The 27890-nt window shown below is 39.1% G+C and overlaps 1 protein-coding gene across 5 annotated transcripts in view; it reads left to right on the forward strand.

Moving 5' to 3' along the window:
• MCM8 (minichromosome maintenance 8 homologous recombination repair factor) overlaps window positions 1-27890 on the forward strand; it is a 47023-nt gene that overhangs the window by 1253 nt on the left and 17880 nt on the right. For 3 of the 5 annotated variants that reach the window (XR_002339859.1, XR_002339860.1, XM_021077410.1), the window contains exons 2-12: window positions 4097-4246; window positions 4534-4617; window positions 7000-7082; window positions 7489-7638; window positions 9938-10041; window positions 10697-10895; window positions 15728-15813; window positions 21848-21999; window positions 22241-22436; window positions 26280-26310; window positions 27341-27481. Coding sequence is in view for 1 of the 5 variants with exons in the window: in XM_021077410.1 (XP_020933069.1) it covers window positions 4102-4246; window positions 4534-4617; window positions 7000-7082; window positions 7489-7638; window positions 9938-10041; window positions 10697-10895; window positions 15728-15813; window positions 21848-21999; window positions 22241-22436; window positions 26280-26310; window positions 27341-27481 (1371 nt within the window). In the remaining 4 variants the exon portion in view is untranslated. Of the gene's footprint in view, window positions 1-4096; window positions 4247-4533; window positions 4618-6999; window positions 7083-7488; window positions 7639-9937; window positions 10042-10696; window positions 10896-15727; window positions 15814-21847; window positions 22000-22240; window positions 22437-26279; window positions 27482-27890 lie in introns of all 5 variants that reach the window. The other 2 variants (XR_002339861.1, XR_002339862.1) reach the window with 2 other exon arrangements.

Below are 27890 nucleotides of genomic sequence, written 5' to 3' on the forward strand. Positions count from 1 at the left end.
AAACAACATAGTGACCTAATATTTTATGTATTATGTTCCATTCAAAGTTATTATAAGGAGTTCCCATCGTGGCGCAGTGGTTAACGAATCCGACTAGGAACCATGAGGTTGCGGGTTCGGTCCCTGCCCTTGCTCAGTGGGTTAACGATCTGGCGTTGCGATCTGGCGTTGCCGTGAGCTGTGGTGTAGGTTGCAGAAGCGGCTCGGATCCCGCGTTGCTGTGGCTCTGGCGTAGGCTGGCGGCCACAGCTCTGATTAGACCCCTAGCCTGGGAACCTCCATATGCCGCAGGAGCGGCCCAAGAAATAGCAAAAAGACAAAAAAAAAAAAAAAAACAAAGTTATTATAACATATTGGCCGTTTTTCCTGTAATGTACATTACATCCTGTTAACATCCTTTAACTTAGTTTATAACTGGCAGTTTATACCCCTTAATACTTTTTACCTATTTTGCCCCTCCCCTCACCCCTCTTCCCACTGAACCACTAGTTCTCTGTATCTGTGAGTCTGTTTCGTATGAGCAGAGTATTATTATTATATTGTAATATTAATATTATTATTCATTTTTTCGTTGGGTTTTTTTAGATTCCACATATAAGTGAAGATATATAGTATCTATCTCTGCTTTACTTCACTAAACATAAAATGCTCCGGATCTGTCTATGTTACACATGACAATTTCTTTTTTTTTCTTTCTTCTTTCTTCTTTTTTTTTTTTTTGGTCTTTTTAGGGCCTCACCGAGACATATAGAAATTCCCAGGCTAAAGGGTTGAATTGGAGCCGCAGCTGCCAGCTTACACCACAGCAATGCCAGATCTGAGCCATGTCTGCAACCTACACCACAGCCCACGGCAATGCCAGATCCTTTAACCCACTAAGCGAGGCCAGGGATCAAGCCCACATCCTCTTGGATACTAGTGGGATTTGTTACCACTGAGCCACAACAGGAACTTTGAGAATTTCATTGTTTTTAATGACTAATGTTCCTTGTGTGTGGCGGGTGTGTGTGTGTGTGTGTGTGTGTGTGTACATACATCTTTTTTTCACCCATGGACACTTAGGTTGCTCCATATTTTCGCTATTGTGAATATGCTGTCATGATCATTGGGGTGCATGTATCTTTTCTAATTAGCGTTTGTCTTCTTTGGATAAATACCCAGGAGTGGAGTTGTTGGATCATATAGTAGTTCTGTTTTTAGTTTTTTGAGGAAGTTTCATACTGTTTTCCATAATGGCTGCATCAATTAATATTCCCACCAACACTGTACTATGGTTCCCTTTTCTTCACATACTCCCCAACATTTATTATTTGTTGTGTTTTTGACAATGGCCATTCTGACAGGTGTAAGGTGACAGTGTGGTTTTGATTTGCATTTTCCTGATGCTTAGTGATGTGAGCATCTTTTCCTGTGCCTATTGGCCATCTATGTCTCTTTGGAAAAATGTCTGTTCAGGTCCTCTTCACATTTTTTAATTGGATTGTTGGTCTAGTTTTATTATATTGTGTTGTATGGGTAAACTATTTTCTTAAATAGATTTTAATTTTAAGAATAGTTTTAGGTTTACAAAAAATTGGACAGAAAGTACAGAGAGTCCTTATTTAAATTCTCTTCCCTTTTCCCATCCCTAGTTCTCCTATTATTAGCATCCTGCATTAGTGTGATACATTTGTTGCAATTGATGGGCCAAAATTGATAGGTTATTATTGAAATCCATAGTTTATTTTAGGATTCACTCTTTTTGTTGTATAGTTTCATGGGTTTTGACAAATGCTTGATTTCATATATCCACCATTATGGTATTATACAGAATGGTTTCACTGATTTATACTCTACTTATATGAATTATTTTAAAACTGTTAAAAGATTTATTTATTTAGCTGTGCCCATGGCACACAGAAGTTCCTGGGCCAGGGATCAAACCCAAGCCACAGCAGTGACAATGTTGGGTCCTAACTAGTCTTTTTTTTTTTTTTTTTTTTTTTTTGGCTTTTTAGGGCTGCAGGTACAGCATGTGGAAGTTCCCAGGCTAGGGGTCAAATTGGAGCTATAGCGCCAGCCTGTGCCACAGCATAACAACACAGGATCTGAACCATGTTTTCGACCTACACCACAAGTCACGACAATGCTGGATCCTTAACTCACTGAGCAAGGCCAGGGATTGAACCTGCATCCCCATGATCCTAGTCAGATTCATTTCCGCTGAGCCATGATGGGAACTCCCAAAACTCATTTTAAAGGTCATTTATATTTTGATATATTGCTACTGAATCAGCAATTATCTTTATGGATCTGAGTTTAATAAAAATGAGTATCTCAGAGTTCTTGTTGTGGCTCAACAGGTTACCAATCTGTCTAGTATCTATGAGGATGTGGGTTCGATCCCGGGCCTCACTCAGAGGCTTAAGGATCCAGTGTTGTTCTGAGCTGTGTAGGTCACAGACCCGGCTCAGATCCCACTGTTGCTGTGGCTGTTGTGTAGGCTGGCATCTGTGGCTCCGATTGGACCCCTAGCCCTGGAATTTCCATATGCCTCAGGTTTAGCCCTAAAAAGAATCCTTCACTATGTACAAAGTAGAAAAAAGTGGGAAGGGATAATTAGCCAAAATTAATAATAATAATAAAATATTAACAAATATGAATATACTTTCAGGAAAACTTTTATTGTATTTCAACAAATTTATGTAAACATTCCAGACAACTCATCTAATCAGTATTGGCTTAGAAATGGCCTTGTTCCTTTTTTTATATATACAGTTGTAAATCTTCTCAAAAATTAACTTCTTTCCTGTTTTGGCCCGTATGGGGAAAAAAAGAAAGATTGAAACATGTAGGTACCCTGTTCCATGATAAATCCCATGATAAAAATAAGAAAAGGGAGTTCCCGTCGTGGCACAGTGGTTGATGAATCCAACTGGGAACCTTGAGGTTGTGGGTTCGGTCCCTGCCCTTGCTCAGTGGGTTAACGATCTGGCGTTGCAGTGAGCTGTGGTGCAGGTTGCAGATGCGGCTCGGATCACACGTTGCTGTGGCTCTGGTGTAGGCTGGTGGCTACGGCTCCGATTCGACCCCTAGCCTGGGAATCTCCATATGCCCCGGGAGCGGACCAAGAAATAGCAAAAAGACAATAAATAAATAAAGAAATAAATAAATAAATAAAAATAAGAAAAGGTGGGGAGTTCCCGTCGTGACTCAGTGGTTAACGAATCCGACTAGGAACCATGAGGTTGTGAGTTCAATCCCTGGCCTCGCTCAGTGGTTTGGGAATCCAGCATTGCCGTGAGCTGTGGTGTAGGTTGCAGACTCGGCTTGGATCCCGCGTTGCTGTGGCTGTGGCGTGGTGTAGGCCAGTGGCTGCAGCTCCGATTAGACCCCTAGCCTGGGAACCTCCATATGCCGCAGGAGCAGCCCTAGAAATGGCAAAAAGACAAAAAAAAAAAAAAAAAAATTAAGAAAAGGTGTAAGCATTCAGTATACTTGGTTAAACATCTGTGGTGTACCTTAAGAGATGAGGATCAGAAGAGTAACTGTAGAGTATTTGGGTTTTGTACCATGTTGTGCAACACTGTAAGCCTATCTGCAAGTCTTAAACTAGAATATATATTACTTTTTGTTTATTTACTATGTTAATACTCTTTTCTTTTTTGTCTTTTTGTCTTTTTAGGGCCACACCCTTGGCATATGGAGGTTCCCAGGCTAGGGGTTGAATTGGACCTGTAGCTGCCAGCCTATACCACAGCCACAGGAGCTTGGGGTCTGAACCACATCTGCGACCAATAGCACAGCTCACAGCAACGCTGGATCCGTAACCCACTGAGCAAGGCCAGGGATCAAACCTGTGTCCTCATGGGCACTAGTTGGGTTTGTTAACCACTGAGCCACGACAGGAACCCCTGTTAATACTTTTAGGAGCACTGTTTCCCTTATAGTTTGTTTGTTTTTTATTTTATTGACATATAGTTGATTTACAATGTTCTGTTAGTTTCATATCCTTTTCCATTATGGTGTATCACAGGATATTAAATATAGTTCCCTGTGCTTGTTGTTTATTTCCTCTATTGTTTTGATGAGGACTTTCTTAATCTCTCTCTTTTAGAAGACATGAATGGAGCATATAGAGGCAGAGGATTTGGACGAGGAAGGTTTCAAAGCTGGAAAAGAGGAAGAGGTGGTGGGAGCTTCTCAGGAAAATGGAGAGAACGAGAGCATAGGCTTAACCTGAATAAAGCCACAGGAAAGCATCCTGGTAGGGGAGGCCAATATTCAGGCTTTTTTCCTTCATGAAGGAATCTGTTCATGCCTGTCATGAAAAGCAGTTAAACTCAAATTTCAGTCTGTGTTTTATTTGACATTACCCTTTAAGGTAGTATTTGAATGTTAATACCCAAAATTCTTACCGAAACTTGTAACTTAGATATTCTGCTGTTAACATGTTATGTCCTCATTGTTAAAGGAAAAAGCAAATTGGGAGAAAAAGTTTGCTCTGTTTCTGTTAACCTTGAATTATGGTTTTTTGTGTGTTTGTTTTTTCAGAGAAAACCCCACAGTCTTTGCTACTACAATCAACATTGGATCAATTCATACCATATAAAGGCTGGAAGTTTTATTTTTCTGAAGGTAGGTAGGGTTAAACATGCAGAAAGTACCATAAGTCTTATTTTCTTTTTTTGTTTGTTTGTTTGTTTGTTTGTCTTTTTGCTATTTCTTTGGACCGCTCCCATGGCATATGGAGGTTCCCAGGCTAGGGGTCGAATCGGAGCTGTAGCCCCCAGCCTAAGCCAGAGCCACGGCAATGTGGGATCCAAGCTGCGTCTGCAACCTACAACACAGCTCACGGCAATGCCAGATCGTTAACCCACTGAGCAAGGGCAGGGACCGAACCCGCAACCTCATGGTTCCTAGTCAGATTTGTTAACCACTGCGCCACGACGGGAACTCCAAGTCTTATTTTCTTAACTGGTCTTTGGATGCTATATCTCATATTGCAATAATTCATTTGGCGTACATATGTGTGTATCTGTCTCCCCCTTCTTTAGTCTTAGTTTACCCAACAAATCAAATTATTTTTCTGTTTCAAGATCATTATTTTTCATTTTTGTATCAGTCAGAAAAAAACCTGAGTAGATATTTCAAAAGGGGGATTTAATACAGAGAATTGGATGTACAGATAGAAGACGAAAAGATCAAAAAGGGAACATTGAGGTAAGGCCTCAGACAATAACTTTAACTTTGAAAAGCAGCAACCACCCTTATGACTGATGGAACAAAAGGTAAGTATTTCTAAGGTTACCAGAACCTAGAAATTCAAAGGAGGTTTGAATTCTTAGTTGTGGCTTTGACTTTTGAGAGGCACCCTACAAAGCTGTGCTTGGCTCTCTGAAGGGTATCCTTCAGAGCTATGCTCAGACCACTGAGGCAAGTTAAAGCTGAGTATTGCTGGTAATTCTGGTAGGAGGTTGGCATGGTTGGTGCCTGGAGTTGCAGGCTAGAACTGGACCTATCCTCCGTAGCTGGAGAGATGCTAAAAAGGATTGAAAACAAAAATAAACTAATTAGCTTCCTCCCTCCCTTCTTTCCTATCTCTAAAGTGCCTCCAATTGATAGAACCTAACAGGATTCTGGGAAATGCAGTGTTCAGATCTTGATCAGAGAATCACTGAGGAGAAAATAGAAGGGTTGACCTAGAACCGAGACAACCATCAACAGTTTGTGTAGAAACACAGTTAAAGATCTCCTTTTTATAATCCAGAATACCAGTTAAAATTATACATCTGTCTCTGTGGGTTTGAAGAATCATCTTTTCTATTCTCTGATAGTATCATGTCCTTATTATATGTCTTTTGAGAGGTGGCATTTATGTTTATATATATCTGTGCTTTTTCCCTAATAGATTGTGCATTGCTTAAGCCCAAGGATCTTGCCCCATACCAGGAACTCAGTATTCATTTTGCGAATGAATAAAGTGCTTACAAATGTTTTCTATATTGAGAGTCTGTTTTTTCCTATTACTTAGATATGTTTCATGGTTGATGTGTCTTTTGTTGCTTTAGGATGTTGGTTTAGCCACCAACACCTGCACTATTTCCCTGACATTTAGCTCAGAACATTAGAAGTAGTCTTTGGACTAGTCCTAAAGATGGAACTCACAAAGCACCTTTGACCAGTTGTATTTCCAGACTGATTCATTGTACCGTTGCTGTGTGAGAGACCAGTTTGAAAATGTTATGGGAGTTCCCATCGTGGCGCAGTGGTTAACGAATCCAACTAGGAACCATGAGGTTGCGGGTTCGGTCCCTGCCCTTGCTCAGTGGGTTAACGATCCGGCGTTGCCGTGAGCTGTGGTGTAGGTTGCAGACGCGGCTCGGATCCCGCGTTGCTGTGGCTCTGGCGTAGGCCGGTGGCTACAGCTCCGATTCAACCCCTAGCCTGGGAACCTCCATATGCCGCGGGAGCGGCCCAAGAAATAGCAACAACAACAAAAAGACAAAAGACAGAAAAAAAAAAAAAAAAAAAAAAAGAAAAGAAAATGTTATGGAACTTTACATTGCGGAAGATAACTGTACAATTTTGGGACCAGAGTCAAGAGGTGGTCTGCTGCCCCTGATCTCAGGAAGGGATTTGACAAGTGGCTCTTTGGACTAGTAGAATTTTCTTTGCAAAGGCATTGTCTTTAGCACCGTTAAAGAAAATAGTTTAATGTGTCAAGCTTTGTCTTCATTATGAAAGCTGTGTGAACTAATAAGTACTATTAGGTTCACAGCTTCAGTGTAAAGATTTTCAGATATCGGGGCTTTTAGGAAGAGATACTTCCTGTCTTCATTTCAGATTGTACAGACCTAAGCATGCCTTAGAATCTTGTGTATACATTGTATACCATTTCTTATCTAAATGTAATCAGAATGCAAAGCAATTGGATAAGTCATTTACTGTGTGTGTGGTATTTTGTCTCATGAAAAATATATGTAATGATTATTAATGCTGATGCCATTTTTGAATTAGTTTACAGTGACAGCTCTCCTTTTATTGAGAAGATTCAAACATTTGAAAATTTTTTCACAAAGCGTATTGATTTATATGATAAGGTAAGATTCCTGTACCACAAAGCTATTAGTCCACCTTTATATGTCATCTTATTGAGCGGTATATTCGAGGTGCTAATAATTGTGATGACAGACACTGGGCTGCTTTGGTCCAGCTCCCAGCTTGCCACGTTAGCAGTGTGGACTTTGGCAAGTTACTTACTTTGTGCCTCAATTTTCTCATCTATCATTAGAGGATAATGGTATCACTAGTACCTACTACAAAGGGTTGTTAAAGCCATAAATGAGTTGATGTATTTTAATATTAAAACTGTGCGTAGTACAAAACTTGTAGTACTTATCGCCTTAGTAATAATATATGCTTTCTCAAAGTTTATAATTGAATGCTCAGGCATGATAATTGACTCTGAAAAAGCAATCATTGTTTTTATACCTTAATATTTTATAGGATGAAATAGAAAGAAAGGGAAGTATTTTGGTGGATTTTAAAGAATTGACAGAGGATGATGAAGTAGCTAAATTGATACCGAATGTAGCAAATGAATTAAGGGATACACCTGAGAAAACCCTGGCTTGCATGGGTCTGGCAATACATCAGGTAAATATTTATTTTTGTGAGACTTGACAGAATTTTAAAGGAAGATTTTATGTAACAGTCCCATCTCTAAAAGATTTCTTAGTTTTTATCAACAGAACTTGGCTAAAACTGAAAGGTTGCAATGCTGTCCTAAAACTCTCTGTATAGCAGCTTACCCAAATATAACATTTACTTCTCATTTATTTAAATTAGTTTAATCTTATCAAAGATTGTATAGAAATTAAGCCTCGTTTTCAAGGAGGCATGTAATCTCACAGGAAAGATAAGGCTTGATGGTGTTACTAGTTATGAACTTGGAACAAAAAGTTTAATCCCAGATTTAGGCTTTGCAGCATAGGGCAAGTCACTTAATCTCCCTAAGTGTCCCCATGTGTAGATCAAAAATTTAACAGTATTTGCTTTGCCTGCCTGAGTTTTTCTCAGAGTTAGATGACACAACATATGTGAAAGCATTTTTTAGGCAGGCAACTAGATAAATGATTCAAGGTAAAATGTGGTAAATCTTAGGACAGGCACAGAGAAGTGCCAGCTGCATTCAGAGATGAAAACCTTCAACTTTTGGGGAGGAATGGGGAAAGTGCAGAGGAAGTCTACAGACATGGTCGGTTGTATGATGAGTCTTAAAGGGGGTACTGAAGACTGGATATAGAGCAGAGGAGGTGAGCAACAGTTTATTACCAAGATGTGCACACTGCTAGTGACCCAAGACTGGGAACCTTGGCTGTTTTCTTCAGACTCCCCTTGCTCATTAGTTCTCATTATCTAAGTTACCATATCCTTTCACTTCTGTTGCTTAAATGTCTCTTAAATCCACCACTTTTCCATCCTTACAGTTTCTATCTTAAGTCTTCATTATCTTTCCTTAATTGTTGCCATACATGGTAAAACATGATTTGTCCTTGGAAACTGGTGACTCTTTCCTGCCAAATGATATCCAAGCCCTTTGTGTGTCACTGAAAGCCTTCCATAACCTAGTTCACCTTCTCCTCACTCTCCTTCATTCACTACCATCCAGCTAAACTGCACTTCCTCCAGGATTCTCTGGATCCTGCACCTCTTAGACATGCTATCCATTGGGCATAGAATGCCCCTTGCCTCACACATCCAAATGTCTTGTCACTCTGTGAAAGCTTTCTTATGACCCCTTTTCAAAGCTCACGTGGGTTTTTTTGTCTGGTAATTTTTACAGTAACAATTATAGCTGTATGTAAACTTCGCATCTCAGTTTCTCAGACTGGCGGCATACTGCTTTGTACACAAGTAGATGTTAAATATTTATTTTAATTTAATGTCAAATGCCAAGGAAGTTAAGTATTGGTTATTTCAAAAGTCATCTTTATTTTCTTTATCTTAATCAGTGTATATGGAAAAGGAGAAGATATTTTTTCATCAGAATCCTTCTAGAATGTAATAGCTTTTCCCAAAGCTGTAACATTTTATTTAGTGCATATAGGACTATTTTGAAGAAGTCCTATAAAAACCTTTAATTTTGGATTTAATTGAAACAGAAAGCAGACAGCAATGCTGAAATTTTCCAGCCTAGGGATGGCAAAATCCCAGGGAAAATATAATCCACTCTAAAATAAGTAATCATAATTAAATATCAAATAGCAGAAATTTTAAAGGGCAATTAGAGTGCTGTTAATATTCTATTCTGGGCAGTTCCCTTTGTGGCTCAGCAGTTAAGAACCCAACTAGGATCCATGAGGATGCAGGTTCAATCCCTGGCCTTGCTCGGTAGGTTGGGGATCCGGCATTGCCTTGAGCTATGGTGTAGGTCACAGACACAGCTCGGATCCCGTGTTGTTGTTAACTGTGGTGTAGGCCGGTGGCTGCAGCACCAGTTTGACCCCTAGCTGGGAAACCTCCATATGCCACGGATATGGCCCTAAAAAGCAAAAAAAAATTCTTTTTTTTTTTTTTTTTTTTTTTTTTGTCTTTTTGCCATTTCTTGGGCCGCTCCCGCGGCATATGGAGTTTCCCAGGCTAGGGGTCTAATCGGAGCTGTAGCCGCCAGCCTACGCCAGAGCCACAGCAACGCGGGATCCGAGCCGCGTCTGCAACCTACACCACAGCTCACGGCAACGCCGGATCGTTAACCCACTGAGCAAGGGCAGGGATCGAACCCGCAACCTCATGGTTCCTAGTCGGATTCATTAACCACTGCGCCACGACGGGAACTCCAAAAAAAAAAAAATCTATTCTGAATTGTTTATAACTTCATATTCCTTATAAAAGAGTCCTATTTCAAGAGGATATTTTGTTTTCAAACTTTTAAGTAAATGTCCGTTTTGTCTAGGTATTAACTAAGGACCTTGAAAGGCATGCAGCTGAGTTACAAGCCCAAGAAGGATTGTCTAGAAATGGGGAAACAATGGTAAATGTGCCACACATTCATGCAAGGTGAGGAAATTGCTGGTGTTAAAGTAGTTAGAATCAGGCATTGAAGACTATTTAAGAATGAGAACTTCATAAAGCTAGAGAAAACAGTAACGTCATCACACCCAAGTGAACCCACTGAATTTGAAGTGATCATGATAGAAATAAACCTTTTCTGCCCAAAGAAGTTGATTTGTCAACCTGTAAGTGGTGCGATTAAAATTTGTTAAAATTATTACATTTCTATTAAGCACAGAGAATAAATGGAATTTTGTTTTTTGAATTCACCTTTATTACAAGATTTTAAATTTCTCAATAGAAGAGATGAATAAGGTAATCATCAGGGTTTGGTTTTTTCCCCCCAGAGTTTAGGAAAAAAGACTTTTTCTAACATTTCTTGAGAAAAGAAGTTAGAAACTCAAAAGTTACTGAATCTGAGATTTTCCTCGTGGCATTATTTTTTCCTTTTTCCCTAGAGAATAGCCAGTGGAGCAAGAAGAATAGGGAACGTTTAGTTTTTTTAAACGATATAATACTTAGAATATTCCCAATAAATATGAGGGTGAAATGGTTTGAGAATTCCATAGTTGCTCCTAAAAGGAACTTGTGTAATCGGATATCCTCAGCTCTCTGTTCATGGTAAATTCATAGATAAATATATTCCTGTTTTTGTTCTTAGGGTATACAACTATGAACCCTTGACACACCTCAAGAATGTTCGAGCAAACTACTATGGAAAATACATTTCTCTTAGAGGGACGGTTGTTCGTGTCAGTAATATAAAGCCTCTTTGTACCAAGATGGCTTTTCTTTGTGCTACATGTGGAGAAATACAGAGTTTTTCTCTTCCAGATGGAAAATATAATCTGCCCACAAAGGTATCTTGTTCTTTAATTACTCCTCCTCTTGGTAAAGAAGGCAAGTCAATTTACAGAAAATATTTCCCAGTGTTTCTAAATACAGAGCTGATTTCTTTATTTTCAGTTTTTGAATTTTGAATTACCTCAGAGTATAGAAAATTTAAAAATGAAATGCCTCTACTCATCACTCAGAATTTACATTTTGCCAGATTCAGATATATTTTGAAAGATAGAAAGCATCGCTGGTACAATTTGTATCTCTTTTTTACCCCTTGCTTGTACTGTTTCCCGAGACGATCATTATCCTGAAGTTAATGTGTAGTCTTTCCATTCATATATTTATATTTTGACTTAATAGATACACATATTGTTTTCTTTCCTTTATTCTGCTCTTTGAAAGTGATGTGTTCTTTTTTTCTTTAGCTTTTTTTTCAACTGTAGATTTTAAAACTGTAGAAAAGTATAGAGAATAATGTAACTAATATCAGTATACCACCATTATGAGTTGGCAATATTTAACAAAAAATACTAAGTATTGTAAAGTTAAGAGTATCTTTCGGGAGTTTCTGTTGTGGCGCAGTGAAAACAAATCTGACTAGTATCCATGAGGATGCAGGTTTGATCCCTGGCCTTGCTCAGTGGGTTAAGGATCCAGCATTGCTGTGAGCTGTGGTGTAGGTCGCACACATGGCTTGGATCCCATATTGCTGTGTCTGTGACTTAGGCCAGCAACTACAGCTCCAATTTGACCCCTCGCCTGGGAACTTCCATATGCCACAGGTGAGGCCCTAAAAAGAAAAAGAAAAAAAAAAGTCTGTAAGTGTCCATATGCCACAGGTGAGGCCCTAAAAAGAAAAAGAAAAAAAAAAAAAAAAAAAAAAAAAAAAAAAAAAAAAGACAAAGAAAAAAAAAAAAGTCTGTGAGTTCCCATTATGGTGCAGTGGAAACGAATCCGAGTAGGAAGCATGTGGTTGCAGGTTCAATCCCTGGCATTGCTCAATGGGTTAAGGATCTGGCATTGCCGTGAGCTGTGGTATAGGTTGCAGACGCAGCTTGGATCCCGAGTTGCTGTGGCAGTGGGGTAGGCCAGCAGCTGTAGCTCCAATTTGACCCCTAGCCTGGGAACCTCCATATGCTGCAGGTGCAGCCCTAAAAAGCAAAAAGAAAAGTCTCTTTCTTTCCCTCCTCGGTTCCATTAACTTTGCTTCATCCCTAGAGAGAGGTAGCCACTATTCTGAAACCAGCATGTGTTCTTCAAGTCTACATTTTCTTCTTTTTTTTTTTTTTTTTGTCTTTTTGTTCCCAGGCTAGGGGTCTAATCTCAGTTACAGCGGCCAGCCACAGCCACAGCCACAGCAATGCCAGATCTGAGCCGCGTCTGTGACCTACACCACAGTCACGGCAATGCTGGATCCCCAACCCACTGAGCGAGGCCAGGGTTCGAACCTGAAACCTCACGGTTTCTAGTCGGATTTGTTTCCGCTGTGCCATGATGGGAACTCCAAGTCTACATTTTCATACTTTACTGTATATGTAGGGTTTGTTTATCTTTACACAGATTTATATGTCTTTACATAAATTTATCCTTACATAAATGGTATACTGAATGTAACAAATTAGAACTTTTTTTAACTTGGTTGTTTTAAAGTTCTAACTATCAGAGTTCCCATTGTGGCTCAGTGGTTAACGAATCCGACTAGGAACCATGAGGTTTCGGGTTTGATCCCTGGCCTTTGCTCAGTGGGTTAAGGATCTGGTGTTGCTATGAGCTGTGGTGTAGGCTGTAGACATGGCTCGGATCCCGAGTTGCTGCGGCTCTGGCGTAGGCCAGTGGCTACAACTCCGATTCAACCCCTAGCCTGGGAACCTCCATATACCGCAGAAGGAGCCCTAGAAATAGCAAAAAGACAAAAAAAAAAAAAAAGTTCTAACTATCACAATGCATATCTAATTCTTTCATTTTTACTATTGTGGAGTAAACCATAGCCACTGTTTGTCCATTCTCCTGGTGGACATTGTGCTGTTTCCATTTTACAATTACAAATGACTCTACAGAGAACGTTCTTGTACCTGTCTCCTTAGCAAAGGAATTTCTCAGTTATATGATATGCTTATTTTTAACTTTTTTAGATGTTGCCAAAATTCTTTCTGGATTGTTGGTCCCAACTTGCACCCTTACTAGTAGTGTTGATCAATAATCATTTTCCCATATTTTCAGTAATACTTATTATTGTTAGATTTTTAAATTTTTGCCAGACCGGTGGGTATAAAATGGTATTTCACTTTTTTTTTTTGTCTTTTTGCCTTTTCTTGGGCCGCTCCTGAGGTGTATCTCCATACAGACTAGGGGTCCAATCAGAGCTGTAGCCGCTCGCCTACACCACAGCCACAGCAAAGCAGGGATCCAAGCTGAGTCTGTGACCTACACCACAGCTCACGGCAAGGCCAGATCCTTAACCCACTGAGCAAGGCCAGAAATCAAACCTGCAACCTCATGGTTCCTAGTCAGATTTGTTAATCAGTGCGCCACGACGGGAACTCCAGTATTTCACTTTTAATATGAATTTCTATGATTTCTGTTATGTTTGAGCATCTTTTCACTTCTTTATTGGTCATTTAGTTTCCTTCTTTATTGAATTTCCTGTTTATGTTATTGATAGGAGTTCTTTATAAATTCTAGATAATGATCATTGATTTTTTTTACATCATGGTTATTTAACTTTGTGGTACATTTTTCTGTTTTAGGGCTTTGCATTTTGATGTAGTTAGATTGATCAGTCTTATCCCTTACGACTTGTACATTTTATGCACTGCTTAAGAAGCCTTCTCTCAGTCAAGCGTTATAACCATATCTCTTAAATTTTCTTCTAATACTTTAAGTCTTTTTTTTCTTTTTTCCTTTTCTTCTTTTTAGTATTGCACCTGTGGCATTTGGAAGTTCCAGGCTAAGGGTCAGATCAGAGCTGCAGCTGCCAGCATACATCACAGCCACAGCAACACCAGATCCAAGCTGTATTTGTGACCTGCACCCCAGCTTGTGGTGATGCCAGATCCTTAACCCATTGAGTGAGGCCAGGGATTGAACCCATATCCTCCTGGATACCAGTCAGATTCTTAACCTGCTGAGCCACAACAGGAGCTCTTAAGTCTTATTTTTTATACTGAGATCTTTCATCCATCTGGAATTTAAATTTGTGAATGGCATAAAGCTAATTTTATCCTTTTAGGTGCTAAGTCAGTTGTTGCCATTTGTTAGTTAAGCCCTGTGTTTCTACTGCTGTTCTGTGCATCCTCTGTAATGCATTGCTGCGGTAGGCTTGTGAGTCTGCTTTATTTCATTGGTCCTATACCAGCGCTACGTGATCCTATTTACATTGCTCTTATTAAAATCTTTGATAAGGTAAGGAGACTTGCTGTATCTGTTCTTTTTCAGAGTTGTCTTTATCATCCTTAGCCTTAATAAGTTCAGTATTTATATATTCCTACTCAAATTGGAATTCTTAGGCTCACTTCTCTTATAGGAATCCTAGAGTATGTTGGGTTCGCTATTGGTTCTGAATAATCAGTGCTGTTGATAGATAGATGTCATCTGGTATTTGGGCTTAACATTCAGGTATTTAGGTCAGAGGCCCAAATTTAAATTCTGATTTAACGTGGATATTTTCTGTAAGCGCTAATGGGTCAAGGTATTTCCACACCCTGTATCATAGTAGGTAGTGGTGCTGACTTTTTACTCATGTGTCTGAACTTCAGTGAATGGATCAAAAAGATGATTGTTCCAGGTGATCTCTATTCTAGTCACTATTGTTGCATAACCATTCTAAAACATAGCAGCTCAACATAACAATAATCGCTATATTATTTCACATGGTTTTTGTGAGTAGGGAGTTTGAAAGAACTGATTGGCTGGGTACTTCTGGCTCTAGGTCTCCTACGGAGGTAGAATAGCAAGGGGCGGGAGTGGCTGGGTGCTGACCAGTGTCTTTCTTTGTGGGATCATTTTTGCTTCTTGCACACAGTATGGCAATTCAGGACACTCATTCTGCTCACGTGGCTGTTAATAGCTTCAAGAGACGGGTCCAGACAACATGTGGAAATGGTTCTGCCTCTTTTCAAGAATCCTCAGAAATCAGACAGCATCACTTCTGTCATGTGTGGTTGGTTACAAAGGGAGTCACAAGCCTGTCCACATTCCAGGAGGGAGAAATTATTTAGACTCCACCTCTTTATCAGGGAGTAGCAAAGTTCTAGAAAGGTGTGAGGGGAGATACTGTTACAACCATATTTGGAAAACACAGTCTGCCACAGTCTCTGTATTTACAAATGCATCTTGTGGTACACACAGCTAAACAGCTAACAAGTGACTTATGGAAGCTTCAGCACAACTGACTTACATGTTGAGAACTGCCTCTGTGGCATACTGAGTGTTAATACTGTAGAAACTGTGCAAAAGGAGATGAGGTAGGAAAACTGGGTATTGAAGAAAACCTAGAAAAGGCTTTTGAAAAGGGAACGGTTAGGCTGGGTGTGGAGGACTGGGTATGAGAGGCTATTCAAGGATTAGGAGACTATGTGGGCACAAAGGAAGGAGTGCGGGAGGTGAGTAAGGATCCTTGCATACCCACAGCAGAAAGAATAAGAGCAGTAATCAAAAGGACCAGCTGAAAATTTGCCTCAAAAACAGAATCAGTGCAGAAGAAAATCGAAATTTATTACAGCTTTTAGTTCTACTTTAATACCATTCTGAGGCCACCTTTTAAAACAATACTAAGGGAAGCATTTTAACTTGAATTTTCCTGAGATATGACTGTAGTTTATCAAAACTTAAATGTGAATGAATTTCATTGCAGTGTCCTATTCCTGCCTGTCGAGGGAAGTCATTTACTGCTCTCCGTAGCTCTCCTCTCACAGTTACGACGGACTGGCAGTCAATCAAGTAAGCAAGCAGACTATTCAATAGAAGGCAGGTTTTAGAGCTCTCAGGCTGTCAAGTAAATCTACAATATTCCTCTATTATATTTTGATTCTTGTCTGTAGATAATGATAAAGTATATAATAAAGGTTTATTTTATGAAGAGTTATGTGTTGAAATGATAGTTGTCTTTATTTGAAATCTGTTCTCTGTCAGATTCCAGAAAGGATTTAATGTACAAGTATTGTATCCTTTTGCTATGGGGAAATAGTTCATTTGCTATCTCATTTATGTGACTCATTGAACTGGAAAACTGTATGTTTCATTCCATAATGATCTGTGTTGAAAATAATATTGTTTGAAAGGTTTAAAATAAAGGATCCCTTAGAGGAGTTCCCTGGTAGCCTAGTGATTAAGTATTTAGCCGTGACTCGGATTTGATCCCTGGCCCAGGAATTTCTGTATGTCATAGGCAAGGCCAAAAAAAAAAAAAAAAAAAAGAATTCCTTGGAAATAGATATGTTTCATTTCATATTTATACTATCCATAGGCATTTTACTCTAGGTGTTTAAAAAAAAATTTTTTTTTGAAAGTCACTTAGTTTTCTGTGTGTGTTTGTATTTTTATAACTTTATTTTTGCTTTTTATGGCCACACCTGCAGCACATGGAGATTCCCAGGCTAGGGGTCTACTTGGAGCTACAGCTGCTGGCCACACTGAGCGAGGCCAGGGCCACACTGAGTGAGGCCAGGGATTGAACCCGCAACCTCATGGTTCCTAGTCAGATTCATTTCTGCTAAGCCATGATGGGAACTCCCTGTGTGTGTTTTTTTAATCTAACAGTTTATTCCATTTTTTTTCTGGCTGTAATCCTATAACTCATCCCTAAATATAAAATAATGGTAGTTTTGAAGTCAGAGTGCTATCCAGGAAAATTGCCTGAAACAGATGGTCTTGTTTGTTTGTTTTGCTTTTTAGGGCAACACCCGTGACATATGGAAGTTCCCAGGCTAGGGGTCAAATCAGAACTGCAGCTGCTGGCCTACACCACAGCTCACAGCAACAAGGGATCCCTAACCGATCCCTAACCCACTCAGCAAGGCCAGGGAACGAGCCCGCGTCCTTATGGGTACTAGTCAGGTTTGTTAACCACTGAGCCACGACAGAAACTCCAGAACAGATGGTCTTAAAAAATTAAAAACCTAGGAAAAAAGTGAAGTAGATGGCTGTCAAACACTGTCCCGCTTCACCTCCTTCTGCCCTATAAAAACCAGGACCAGTATATATAGTAATTAACTGTACACTTCACTGAGATCTTTACAAATATTCCATTTTATAAAAGACAAAATTTTTTTTTTCAAGACAAAATGTTTGAAACTCTCAAGTGTGGTGCCGTATGAATGGGGGAGCCTGGTTTCCAGCCCATGTCTGTAGCGCTGTCACCACTGAGGAGCATGATGAGGGCCTCAAAGGTGCTATTAGGTTCAGAAAAAATGCACAGAAGATTCAGAGTGATTTAATTTTTTGAACAAAATATCTTTGTTTTCAGGTAAAAAAAACAGACAAAAAATGGCTTAAATGCTTAAATTCAAATGATCATCTCCTAATGTTAGGAAATTAAACTTAGGGGTTAGGGGTAGATGATTGAGAAAGGGAGGCTATTTAAATCCTTCTCTTGAATTTTTTTTTTTTTTTTTTTTTGGTTTTGTCTGGTTTTGGGTTTTTTTTTTTTTTCAACTTTATTTTATTTTTTGTCTTTTGGCTATTTCTTGGGCCGCTCCTGCGGCATATGGAGGTTCCCAGGCTAGGGGTCTAATCGGAGCTGTAGCCACTGGCCTACGCCAGAGCCGAGTTTGCAACCTACACCACAGCTCACGGCAACGCCGGATCGTTAACCCACTGAGCAAGGGCAGGGACCGAACCCACAACCTCCCGGTTCCTAGTCGGATTCGTTAACCACTGCGCCACGATGGGAACTCCTGAATTTTTAAAAGTAAGGTATTGCTCAAGTTCATTTTAAGTGAGTTAGTTATAGTAAAACTTGGTTAATGTGTTATAAGCTTATATAATTAATTGTTTTATTCTATTGCTCTGTAGATACATAAAATGATTTTTTGGCCTAGAAGAAAGGCCTCCTTTCTGCCATACAGAGTAGATTCTGTTTCAGTTTTCTTTTGAGCCTTAGTTTGGATGGCCATAAGAAATTATTGTTTTTCAACTAGTGCATTGAAACGTTTGGGTCCATTATGATGACAAAGCCCTTATAGTATATATCAGAGTCAGAAGCCTTTATAGTTGCAGCTGTCCCAGTTCTAGGAGTTCATCTGATGAAAACAGTCACAATATGCAGAAAAAGCTTGCTAAAAGTATGTTTTCACAGTATTGGTAACCAAAAATGGAGAATAGCCTAAAGATCTGAAGAAAATATTGTAAGAAGGATGGTACCAATAAATTATTCTGTAGCCACTAATTATGATAATAGAGGAGAATGTTTTGAAATGACTTTTTTAAAATGTTTGCCATGGAGTTCCCTGGTGGCTCATTGGGTTAAGGACTTGGCATTATTACTGCGGTGGCTAGGATTGGATCCCTGCCCAGGAACTTTCACATGCCATGGGTGTGGCCAAAAAAAACCATCAACAAAAGCTGTTTACCGTGAATTTAGTGATAAATCAGGTCACAGAATGCTATCTACTGTGCAATATTGACTTTATTTAAAAAAACAAAATGAAACACCATGGGCAAGAAATATAAAAAAGCACGTTGAGAGTATACTCTCTGGGAGGTGAGATTAGAGTAATTGTTATTTCCTTTTTTTGTTTATCTGTGTTTTTGCATTACATTTAGGTAGAAGTACATGTTTTTTTGATAAGAAAAGTTTAAAAGGTAATTTTAAAGTAAGGAGACATTAACATGTGTCGTTATGACACCTCTCAATACCAGTATTCACCAGTATTTAAATGTGCATTGAGGGTGAAGGTGGTGGGTAACTGTGAAGCAGGGTTTGTACTTATATTCATCATTCAAGTGTAAATTTAAACGTTCTAAAATAACGCATATGAATGTTTTAAAAACTTATTCACTATACTATAGTTCCCACAACTTCTTGTTGCCGTCTACATTATTTTATTTATTTTTGGCCATGGCATGCAGAAGTTCCCAGGCTAGGGATCATGCCTATGCCACAGCAGTGACCATGCCAGATACTTAACCTGCTGTGCTACAAGGGAACTCCTTACATAATTTTAGATAACATTCTATATCTTTTCCTTCATTTTACTCATCCACTCTGTGCCAAGGATGTTAGAAATGTTGTATCTGTGCTTTGCTTTCTCCCACTTCTACCTCTAGACGTTTTTTCAGGTATGATGTTACATTTTAAATTGTGAAGGTTTACTTCTGTTTTTTCTTTCTTCTTTTTTTTTTTTTTTTTTTTTGGCTACTCCCATAGCATATGGAAGTTCCCAGGTCAGGGACTGAATCTGAGTCACAGCTACAGCCTATGCCACAGCTGCAGCAAAGCTGAATCCTTTAATCCACTGCACTGGGCTGGGGGTCCAACCCATTCCTCCGCAGTGACCTGAGCCACTGCAGTCTGATCCCTGACCTCACTGTGCCACATTAGAAACTCCCTACTTCTATTTTCTTATCATAATTACATTCCATAGTTTATGTATGGATTGTATCTAACAAAAACAACAAACAGCATTTACATTTTTATGATAGTATAAATACTGTTCAACCAAGTAAAGGTGATCAGATGTCAGGAGAAGAAAGCATGGGGTTTTTGTTTTAGTTTGTTTTGCCCCATAAAGGAAAATGATCCCAGCATCAAATCAAAATGGATTCCCTTTTCTTATACTCCACTGAATTATCCCATATTTTAATGTGCTTCATATTCGGACTCTAACTTTGTTGTTGAGTACTTTTCCCAGTCTTTGTTATCTTTTTATACAGAGTATTCTGAAAAAGTCTGAGTCCATCTAATGGTATCTTCATCCTGCTTAACACTGATTGGCCCTTTTCTTTTAGAATTGTCTTCAACTCTAGAATATCTATTTCCTATTTTCTTTCTTTGGGCCTCCTGTCAGGTATATCCATTGGGTTGTTCATCTGTCTTCCAACTTTTTCTTCACTCTTTGTTTTCTTTTTGCTGTTTTCTAGATTTCTTTGGCTTTTCCTTTTATCCCTTCTATAAATATTTTATTTTTATATACATATCTTTAATTTTTCTGATGTCACACTTGTTTTCCAATAGCTTCTCTTTTTTCTTTTTTTAATCCCTTCCACAGCATGCAGAAGTTTCCAGGCCAGGGATTGAACCTGCGCCACGGCAGTGACAATGCCATGTTCTCAACCTGCTAAGTGGCCAAGAAACTCTTCCAATAGTTTTTTATAGCAATTTATTCCTGTTTTATTTGTTTTCTTTTTGGGCCACCCTGCAGCATTTGGAGTTCCCAGGCCAGGAAGTGGATCCAAGCCACAGTTGCAATCCAAGCTGCAGCTGTGGCAACACCAGATCCTTAACCCTCTGTGCCAGACCTGGGATCACACCTGCATCTCAGCACTCCCAAGATGCTGCTAATCCCATTGTGCCATAGTGGGAACTCCAGTTTATTCTGGTTTTATGATGGTAACATTTTCTCAAATGCTTCAGCAGTTGATTTTTTGTTTTCAGTGCTCCTAGAATTTTTGCCATTTCATCCTCAAATAATCATCCAATGAGGAATTATTTGGAGTAGGTAGGATAGGTTTCCTTTGCTATTTTTTAGGTAGGAGTTTTTCTTCCTAAAGCTTCATCCCTGGATAAGAAGGTAGTAGGGTTTTGGCTATCAGATTTTACTTTATAAATGGGTTTTTTAATTTGACTTGGGCTCCTTGAATGCCAGAATGAGAGGAGGCTTATGCTGGAACTCATATCTCTCTGGGCACCAGAGCTCCCCTCACAGAGGGGATAGCTCCATTTCCTTCAACAGTGCTCTGGTTTTTGCCAGGTAGGGAAGCCTGATGGCTTTGCTGGGATACCCTCATTCTTCTACTCACATGTCCACCCACCTTCCAGATAATTTCTGAAGAGCGATTCCATGACTTGTCTTTCAGTCGACTATTCTATTTTCCTGCAGCCGTCTATTTCCACTCTCCATTCCTGCTAACGCCAACTCAGAAGCTTCTCTAGGGCTATGCCAAGAACATTGGCTCCCACTTCCTTTGTACCCTTGTAAATTTTTGCTGTCTGTATTCTGGGATTGATTTTGTTTTACCCATCAGTACATTCCCATTTGCTGTTTTTTAAAAGTTCATTAATATCTCTTATTTATTGGAGTTCCCATTGTGGTGGAAACAAATCCGACTAGTAACCACAAGGTTGCGGGTTCAATCCCTGGCCTTGCTCAGTGGGTTAAGGATCCAGCATTGCCGTGAACTCTGGTATAGGTTTCAGACACAGCTGGATCCTGTGTTGCTGTGGCTGTGGTGTACACCAGCAGCTCTAGCTCTTATTTGACCCCTAGCCTGGGAACCTCCATATGCCACAGGTGCAGCCCTAAAAAGCAAAAAAAATAAATATATATATCTTATTGTTGGCACCTCTACACACCCCAAAACTCCTCTTCACTCTTTTAGTGACTATCATTTTGGTAGATATTTTGGAAGAAAGGTAGGCAAATACATGTGCCCATCCGGCTGTCTTTAATTGGAAATTGCTGAAATAACTTTAGATATACCTACCATTGAACCTTTTTTTATTTTAATGATTTTTATTTTATTCCATTATAACTAGTTTACAGTGTTCTGTCAATTTTCTACTATACAGCAAGATGACCCAGTCACACATACATATGTATATATTCTTTTTTCCTCACATTATCATGCTCCATCATAAGTGACTAGATACAGTTCCCAGTGCTATGCAGGAACCACTGAACCTTTTTTTTTTTTTTTTTTTTTAAACTTAACTGCCTTTATCTAGCTCAGCACCATGTGGACCCTGAAGAGTTAATATGTTTGAAATTAACCCAGAGTTAGTATGTGTACTGACAGAAAACCATTAACTTTTTAGAATCCAGGAGTTGATGTCTGATGATCAGCGAGAAGCAGGTCGGATTCCACGAACAATAGAGTGTGAACTTGTTCATGATCTTGTGGATAGCTGTGTCCCAGGAGACACAGTGACTATTACTGGAGTTGTTAAAGTCTCAAATGCTGAAGAAGGTGTGGTATAACTTTCTTCAATTTGATTGTTCCTCAGTAGCTTGTTAGCATTCATCTTTTCCCTTTTTAAGAAACTTCTGAACTTCCAGTAATTTAGAGAATTCTTTGATTCTTTCATTGGTAAAACTTTTTCTCTAAAGGTTTATTTATAGTTCACTGTGCCTTTCTTTTACATTCTACTTGAATTTTTGTAGGGAAAATGAAAACACCAATTATTTATTTCATACTTTGAAATTTACAGGTTCTCGAAATAAGAATGACAAATGCATGTTCCTTTTGTACGTTGAAGCAAATTCTGTTAGCAATAGCAAAGGACAGAATACAAAGACTTCTGAGGATGGATATAAGCCTGGAACATTAATGGAATTCTCACTTAAAGACCTTTATGCCATCCAGGAGATTCAATCTGAAGAAAACCTATTTAAACTCATTGTCAAGTATGTATGAGGTTATTCTAGTTTAATTATGTATGTATGTGTTGGGGGTGCTCTTGGCTACAAATAACCAAAAAGTAGTCAGAATGTTGCAAATTACAATTCATGGGCCAAATGAAGCTAATCACCCATTTCTGTACAGCCTGTGAGCTAAGAGTGGTTTTTACTTTTTTTCATCGCTGAAAAAAATTTTAAAAAGAATTTCATGAGATACAGGGTTGTATGAAATTCAGAATTCATTGTCTATAAATGATGTTTTATTGGAACACAGCCACAGTTGTTCATTTACATAGTATCTGACTGCTTTTGACCTACAGTGGCCAAGATGAGTAGTTGCAACAGAGTGGCTCACAGATATTTACTATTTGGTTCTTGACAGATAAGTTTTCTAATCCCTAGTTGAAACAAACAATAAGGAAAATTTACTGTCCCACACAAGCTGGTTACGCAACAGAATGGTCATGGGACAGTGAATTTCAAATCATTTCAATTAGTTGTATGTAGGAGATTGTTTGTTTACTTTTAAAAAACAAGAAAGAGGAGTTCCCTTGTGGTGCAGCAGGTTAAGGATCTGGCATCATGGCAGTGGCTTGGGTTCTGTCCTGCCCCAGGGAATTCTACATGCAGTGAGTGCAGCCAAAAAATAAAAATAAATAAAAAGCAGGAAAGAGATTCACAGGGAAGTCCTTTACATTTGGTAAGTATTTCAGAATTTTTTTGTTTTATTTCCATGTTATTGCCATGCATAGAGAGGGAGCAAAGTAGAGGCATTTTTGCTTTAGTGGTTAAGAGCTTTGGAGGGGAAGAAAAACCTAATTTAGAATCTTGTTTTAGCCACTTACTTCCAATATGCTAACTTCAAAGATTTCAAAAAATTTTGAAAATTTTTGTCAGTTTTTTAGATAATTTTGAGTAGGAGAAAAAGGGAGACACTGAATAGTAGATATACCAAATAAAGGTAAAGAACTGAGGTTTTGAAATCCATTGTACTATAATAATTGATTTTGTCAGCTTTACTGTCCACCAAGTCCTTGGGGTCTAGGAGAATTTGACCCTTTTCCTTTCTGCCTTTAATATGTTAATTAGTCAGCTGGCAAAGGTATAGAGTTCCCCAAGGGTTCTTTGTCCTTAAACCCTCAGAGACTTTTGAAAAGACAGCCATCCAAACCCACCCTGGGAGACAGGTTTCTCTGAGCTAGGGTGACACTGTGGTCTGGTGGTAAGTGATGGAGTGGTGCGTGGTCTATAGCAGCTCCCTGGTTAAGAATCAAAACACTTCTTTGATTGATTCCTCTTACTGGTTATTAATAAAAATGAACATTTTGGCATGGTCCTCTGCCATACTTGGGGAGGATAAGTTAGTATGAAAAACTTGGGTTTCTTTCCCACAGTTTGCTTTTACCTATTACTTCTAAGTTTGTGGTTTCAACGTCGAAACTAGAATTCAGTAAGGGTATCTTTCTTTTTTTTTTTAAGGGCCATTACCCATATATGGAAGTTCCCAGGCTAGGGGTTGAATCAGAGCTGTAGCTGCCGGTGTCTGCAACCCACACCACAGCTGGTGGCAACGCCAGATTCTTCAACCCCTGAGCAAGACCAGGGATCAAACCTGCATCGTCATGAATATTAGTCAATTCCTAACCCCCTGAGCACAATGGGAAATCCTTAACATCAAAAGTAGGATTTTTCATGGTTTTCCATTTATTAATCTTGCAGGGGATGGCAAACTAGGCAGGCTGCCTGTTTTGGTAAATAAAGTTTTATTAGAACACAGCTCCACCCATTCATTTACATATTGGTGATGGTTGCTTTGATGCAAGTTGGATAGATATGACCCAATAGTAAAATGCTTTATTTGGGAGGTGATCCCCAGAAATACTGGGAGAGGAAGGGGGACATTTAGGTTTTTCTGTGTCTTGGCTATTGTAAATAGTACTGCAGTAAACTTTGAGGTGCATGTATCTTTTCTTTTTTTCTCCTTTTTTTTTTTTTTTTTTTTTTTTTTTGTCTTTTTTGCCATTTCTTGGGCCGCTCCATGGCATATGGAGGTTCCCAGGCTAGGGGTCGAATCGGAGCTATAGCCGCCGGCCTACACCAGAGCCACAGCAATGCAGGATCCGAGCTGCGTCTGCAACCTACACCACAGCTCACGGCAATGCCAGATCCTTAACCCACTGAGCAAGGCCAGGGATTGAACCGTAACCTCATGGTTCCTAGTCAGATTCATTAACCACTGAGCCATGGCAGGAACTCCTGTACCTTTTCAAATTATGGTTTTCTCTGTATATATGCCCAGGAGTGGGATTGCTGGAATATGGTAGTTCTATATTTAGTTTTTTGAGGAACTGTCCTTATAGTGGTTACACCAATTTACATTCCCACCAATAGTGTAGGAGGGTTCCTTTTCTCCATACCCTCTTCAGCATTTGTTTGTAGACCTTTTTTTTTTTTTGGCTTTTTAGGGCTGCACTTGTGGCATATGGAAGTTCCCAGGCTAAGGGTCGAATTAGAGCTGCAGCTGCCAGCCTTCCTCATAGCCACAGCCACGGCAACTTGGGATCTGAGCCGTGTCTGCAACCTTCAGCACAGCTCAAGGCAGTGCTGGATCCTTAACCCACTGAGCTAAGCCCAGGATCAAACCCAAGTCCTTGTGGATACTAGTGCTGAGCCTGACAGGAACTATTTTTGTTTTTTGTTTTTTTATGGTTTCCTTTGCTGTGCAAAAGCTTTTAAGTGTAATTAGATCCTGTTGGCTTACTTTGGTTTTTATTTTTATTATTTGAGGAGGTGCATCAAATAAGATATTGCTGCAGTTTATGTCAAAGTGTGTTCTCCCTTATGTTTTCCTCTAGGAGTTTTGTAGTATTTGGCCTTATGTTTAGATCCTTAATCCATTTTGAGTTTATTTTGTGTATGGTGTTAGAGATTGTTCTAATTTCATTCTTTGTACGTGTAGCTGTCCAGTTTTTCCAGCACCACTTACTGAAGAGAATGTCTTTCCTTTGCTGTATGTTTTGGTTACTGTAGCTTTGTTGTATAGACTGAAGTCAGGGAGCCTTTCTGTTTTTCTTTTTCAGTACTGCTTTTTGTTTCCCTACAAATTTTTAAATATTTTGTTCTAGTTCTATGAAGAATGTTATTGGTAACTTGAGAGGGATTGCATTGAATCTGTAGATTGCCTTGGGTAGTATAGTCTTTTTAACAATACTGATTCTTCCAATCCAAGAGCATGGTATGTGTTTCCATTTGTTTGTGTCACCTTTGATTTCTTTCATCAGTGTCTTATAGTTTTTTTAGAGTACATATATTTTGTCTCTTTAGATACATATTTTTTTTTTTTTTTGGTCTTTTTTCCATTTCTTGGGCCGCTCCCACGGTATATTGAAGTTCCCAGGTTAGGGGTCGAATCGGAGATGTAGACACCAGCCTACGCCAGAGCCACAGCAACGCATAGGTATTTTATTCTATTCGATGAGATGGTAAATGGGATAGTTTTCCTAATTCCTCTTTCTGATATTTCATTTTTAGTATATGTAAAAGCAGTAACTTTCTGCTTATTAATTTTGTATGATGTGTTTTAAAGGCAGGTAATGTAAATGCTTTACAAGTATCCTGTCTCCCTCACACAGGCACAATTTTTAAGGCATTCTTCCCTTTGCATATTCACAAAGAATTTTGAGAAATTTACTGCTAGAATGAAATTTCTTGAGTTTTTTGAGGAGATGGAAATTTTTTTTATTTTTGTTGATGCTAAATATAAAGCAAATTAAGCAAATTGCAAAGTAGATCATCTAATGTCTCACTGAAATGTAAGTTAGAATTTATAAGTCCTTTTCTGTTTTTCAGCTCGCTTTGTCCTGTCATTTTTGGTCACGAAGTAAGTATTTTACTTCATCTTTACTCAAAAATACATAAATTCAGCAAAAATAAAATATAAAGGTTAAAAATAGTCATTCCTGGTGGCCCCATTATTTATATCTTTTTTTTTTTTTTTTTTTTTTTGTCTTTTTAGGGTTGCACCTACAGCATATGAAGTTCCCAGGCCAGGGATTGAATCAGAGCTGCAGCCTGTGGCACAGCTCACAGCAACACTGGCTCCTCCACCCACTGAGCAAGACTAGGGATGGAACCTGTGTCCTCATGGACACTAGTCAGGCTTGCCACCACTGAGCCATAACAGGAACTCCCCGTTATTTATATCTTAATATGAATCATTATTCTCCATAAATGACTGGTATGAGAGGCAAATTACAGCTCCTTGTAAGGCAGAGCTGCTTACCAATTAGAGTTAGTAGAAATGGGCTTCTTTTAAAGTGACACTGGACACTAAATGTTAAAGTAGGAACTAATAAATACTTCTCAGCTTTGTGGAATGGGTTTGTAGGTCTTCACTTGGTGACTTTTAAGTTACCTGATTTTTTTTTTTTTTTTCCTTTCTTTTTGCCTCTTCTAGGGCTGCACCCAAGGCACATGGAGGTTCCCAGGCTAGGGGTCTAATCAGAGCTGTTGCTGCCGGCCTACGCCAGAGCCATAGCAACGCAGGATCCAAGCCTCGTCTGCAACCTACAGCACAGCTCACAGCAACACCAGATCCTTAACCCACTGAGCAAGGCCAGGGATCGAACCCACAACCTCATGGTTCCTAGTCGGATTCATTAACCACTGTGCCACAACGGGAACTCCTTTATATGCTTTCTAATTTTTGCCTTTTAACCATTTACATTAAAGAAGTTTATATTTTTAGACTTATTTTTCTTGGGGAAAAAAAAAGCAAAGTTCAATCATGCTTTAAAAAAAAAATTCCCAAACGTTGAAAATATAGAAGGAGGAGCACTTCTTTTGCTTTACAGTCTTTACATTTTTCTCATTTGTTTTGTGTTTTTTCTCATTCTTCTTTCACTTCTGAGCTTGTTAAAGCAGGTTTGGCATTAGCACTCTTTGGAGGAAGCCAGAAATACGCAGATGACAAAAACAGAATTCCGATTCGAGGAGACCCACACATCCTTGTTGTTGGAGACCCAGGCTTGGGAAAGAGTCAGATGCTACAGGTAGGAAATCAGTCATTTGGTATTTGACCTTTTGCTTAAATGCATGAAGAATTCACAAGGGAATTTTCTTTAAAACTTGTTTTTGTGTTCCATAGAGCATCATTTGTTAGGTAGTACCAATGAGTTGAAGTTTGTGTGAGTATATATAACTTGTATCTGCCCATCCTTTCAAATTGAGCCAAGTCGTCTGTCACACACACTACACAAGCGTGCTAGTCCCTTATGATGTCAACTACAACCCCTCTTTTTTGTTTCCAGCATTGCTTTGCTAGACTTTGTGTCCTGACCTCACCTATGAACAGAATAGTTTAAGAAAGTAAAGCAGGGTCCCCCATTATCTCATAACACTTTGTTGGGCTTTAGGAATAGTCTGATAAAGGTAAGAGATCTTGTCCTATCCATCTCCACT

Source organism: Sus scrofa, chromosome 17, assembly GCF_000003025.6.
Source record: "Sus scrofa isolate TJ Tabasco breed Duroc chromosome 17, Sscrofa11.1, whole genome shotgun sequence".
In the NCBI taxonomy this organism is placed as follows: Eukaryota; Metazoa; Chordata; class Mammalia; order Artiodactyla; family Suidae; genus Sus; species Sus scrofa.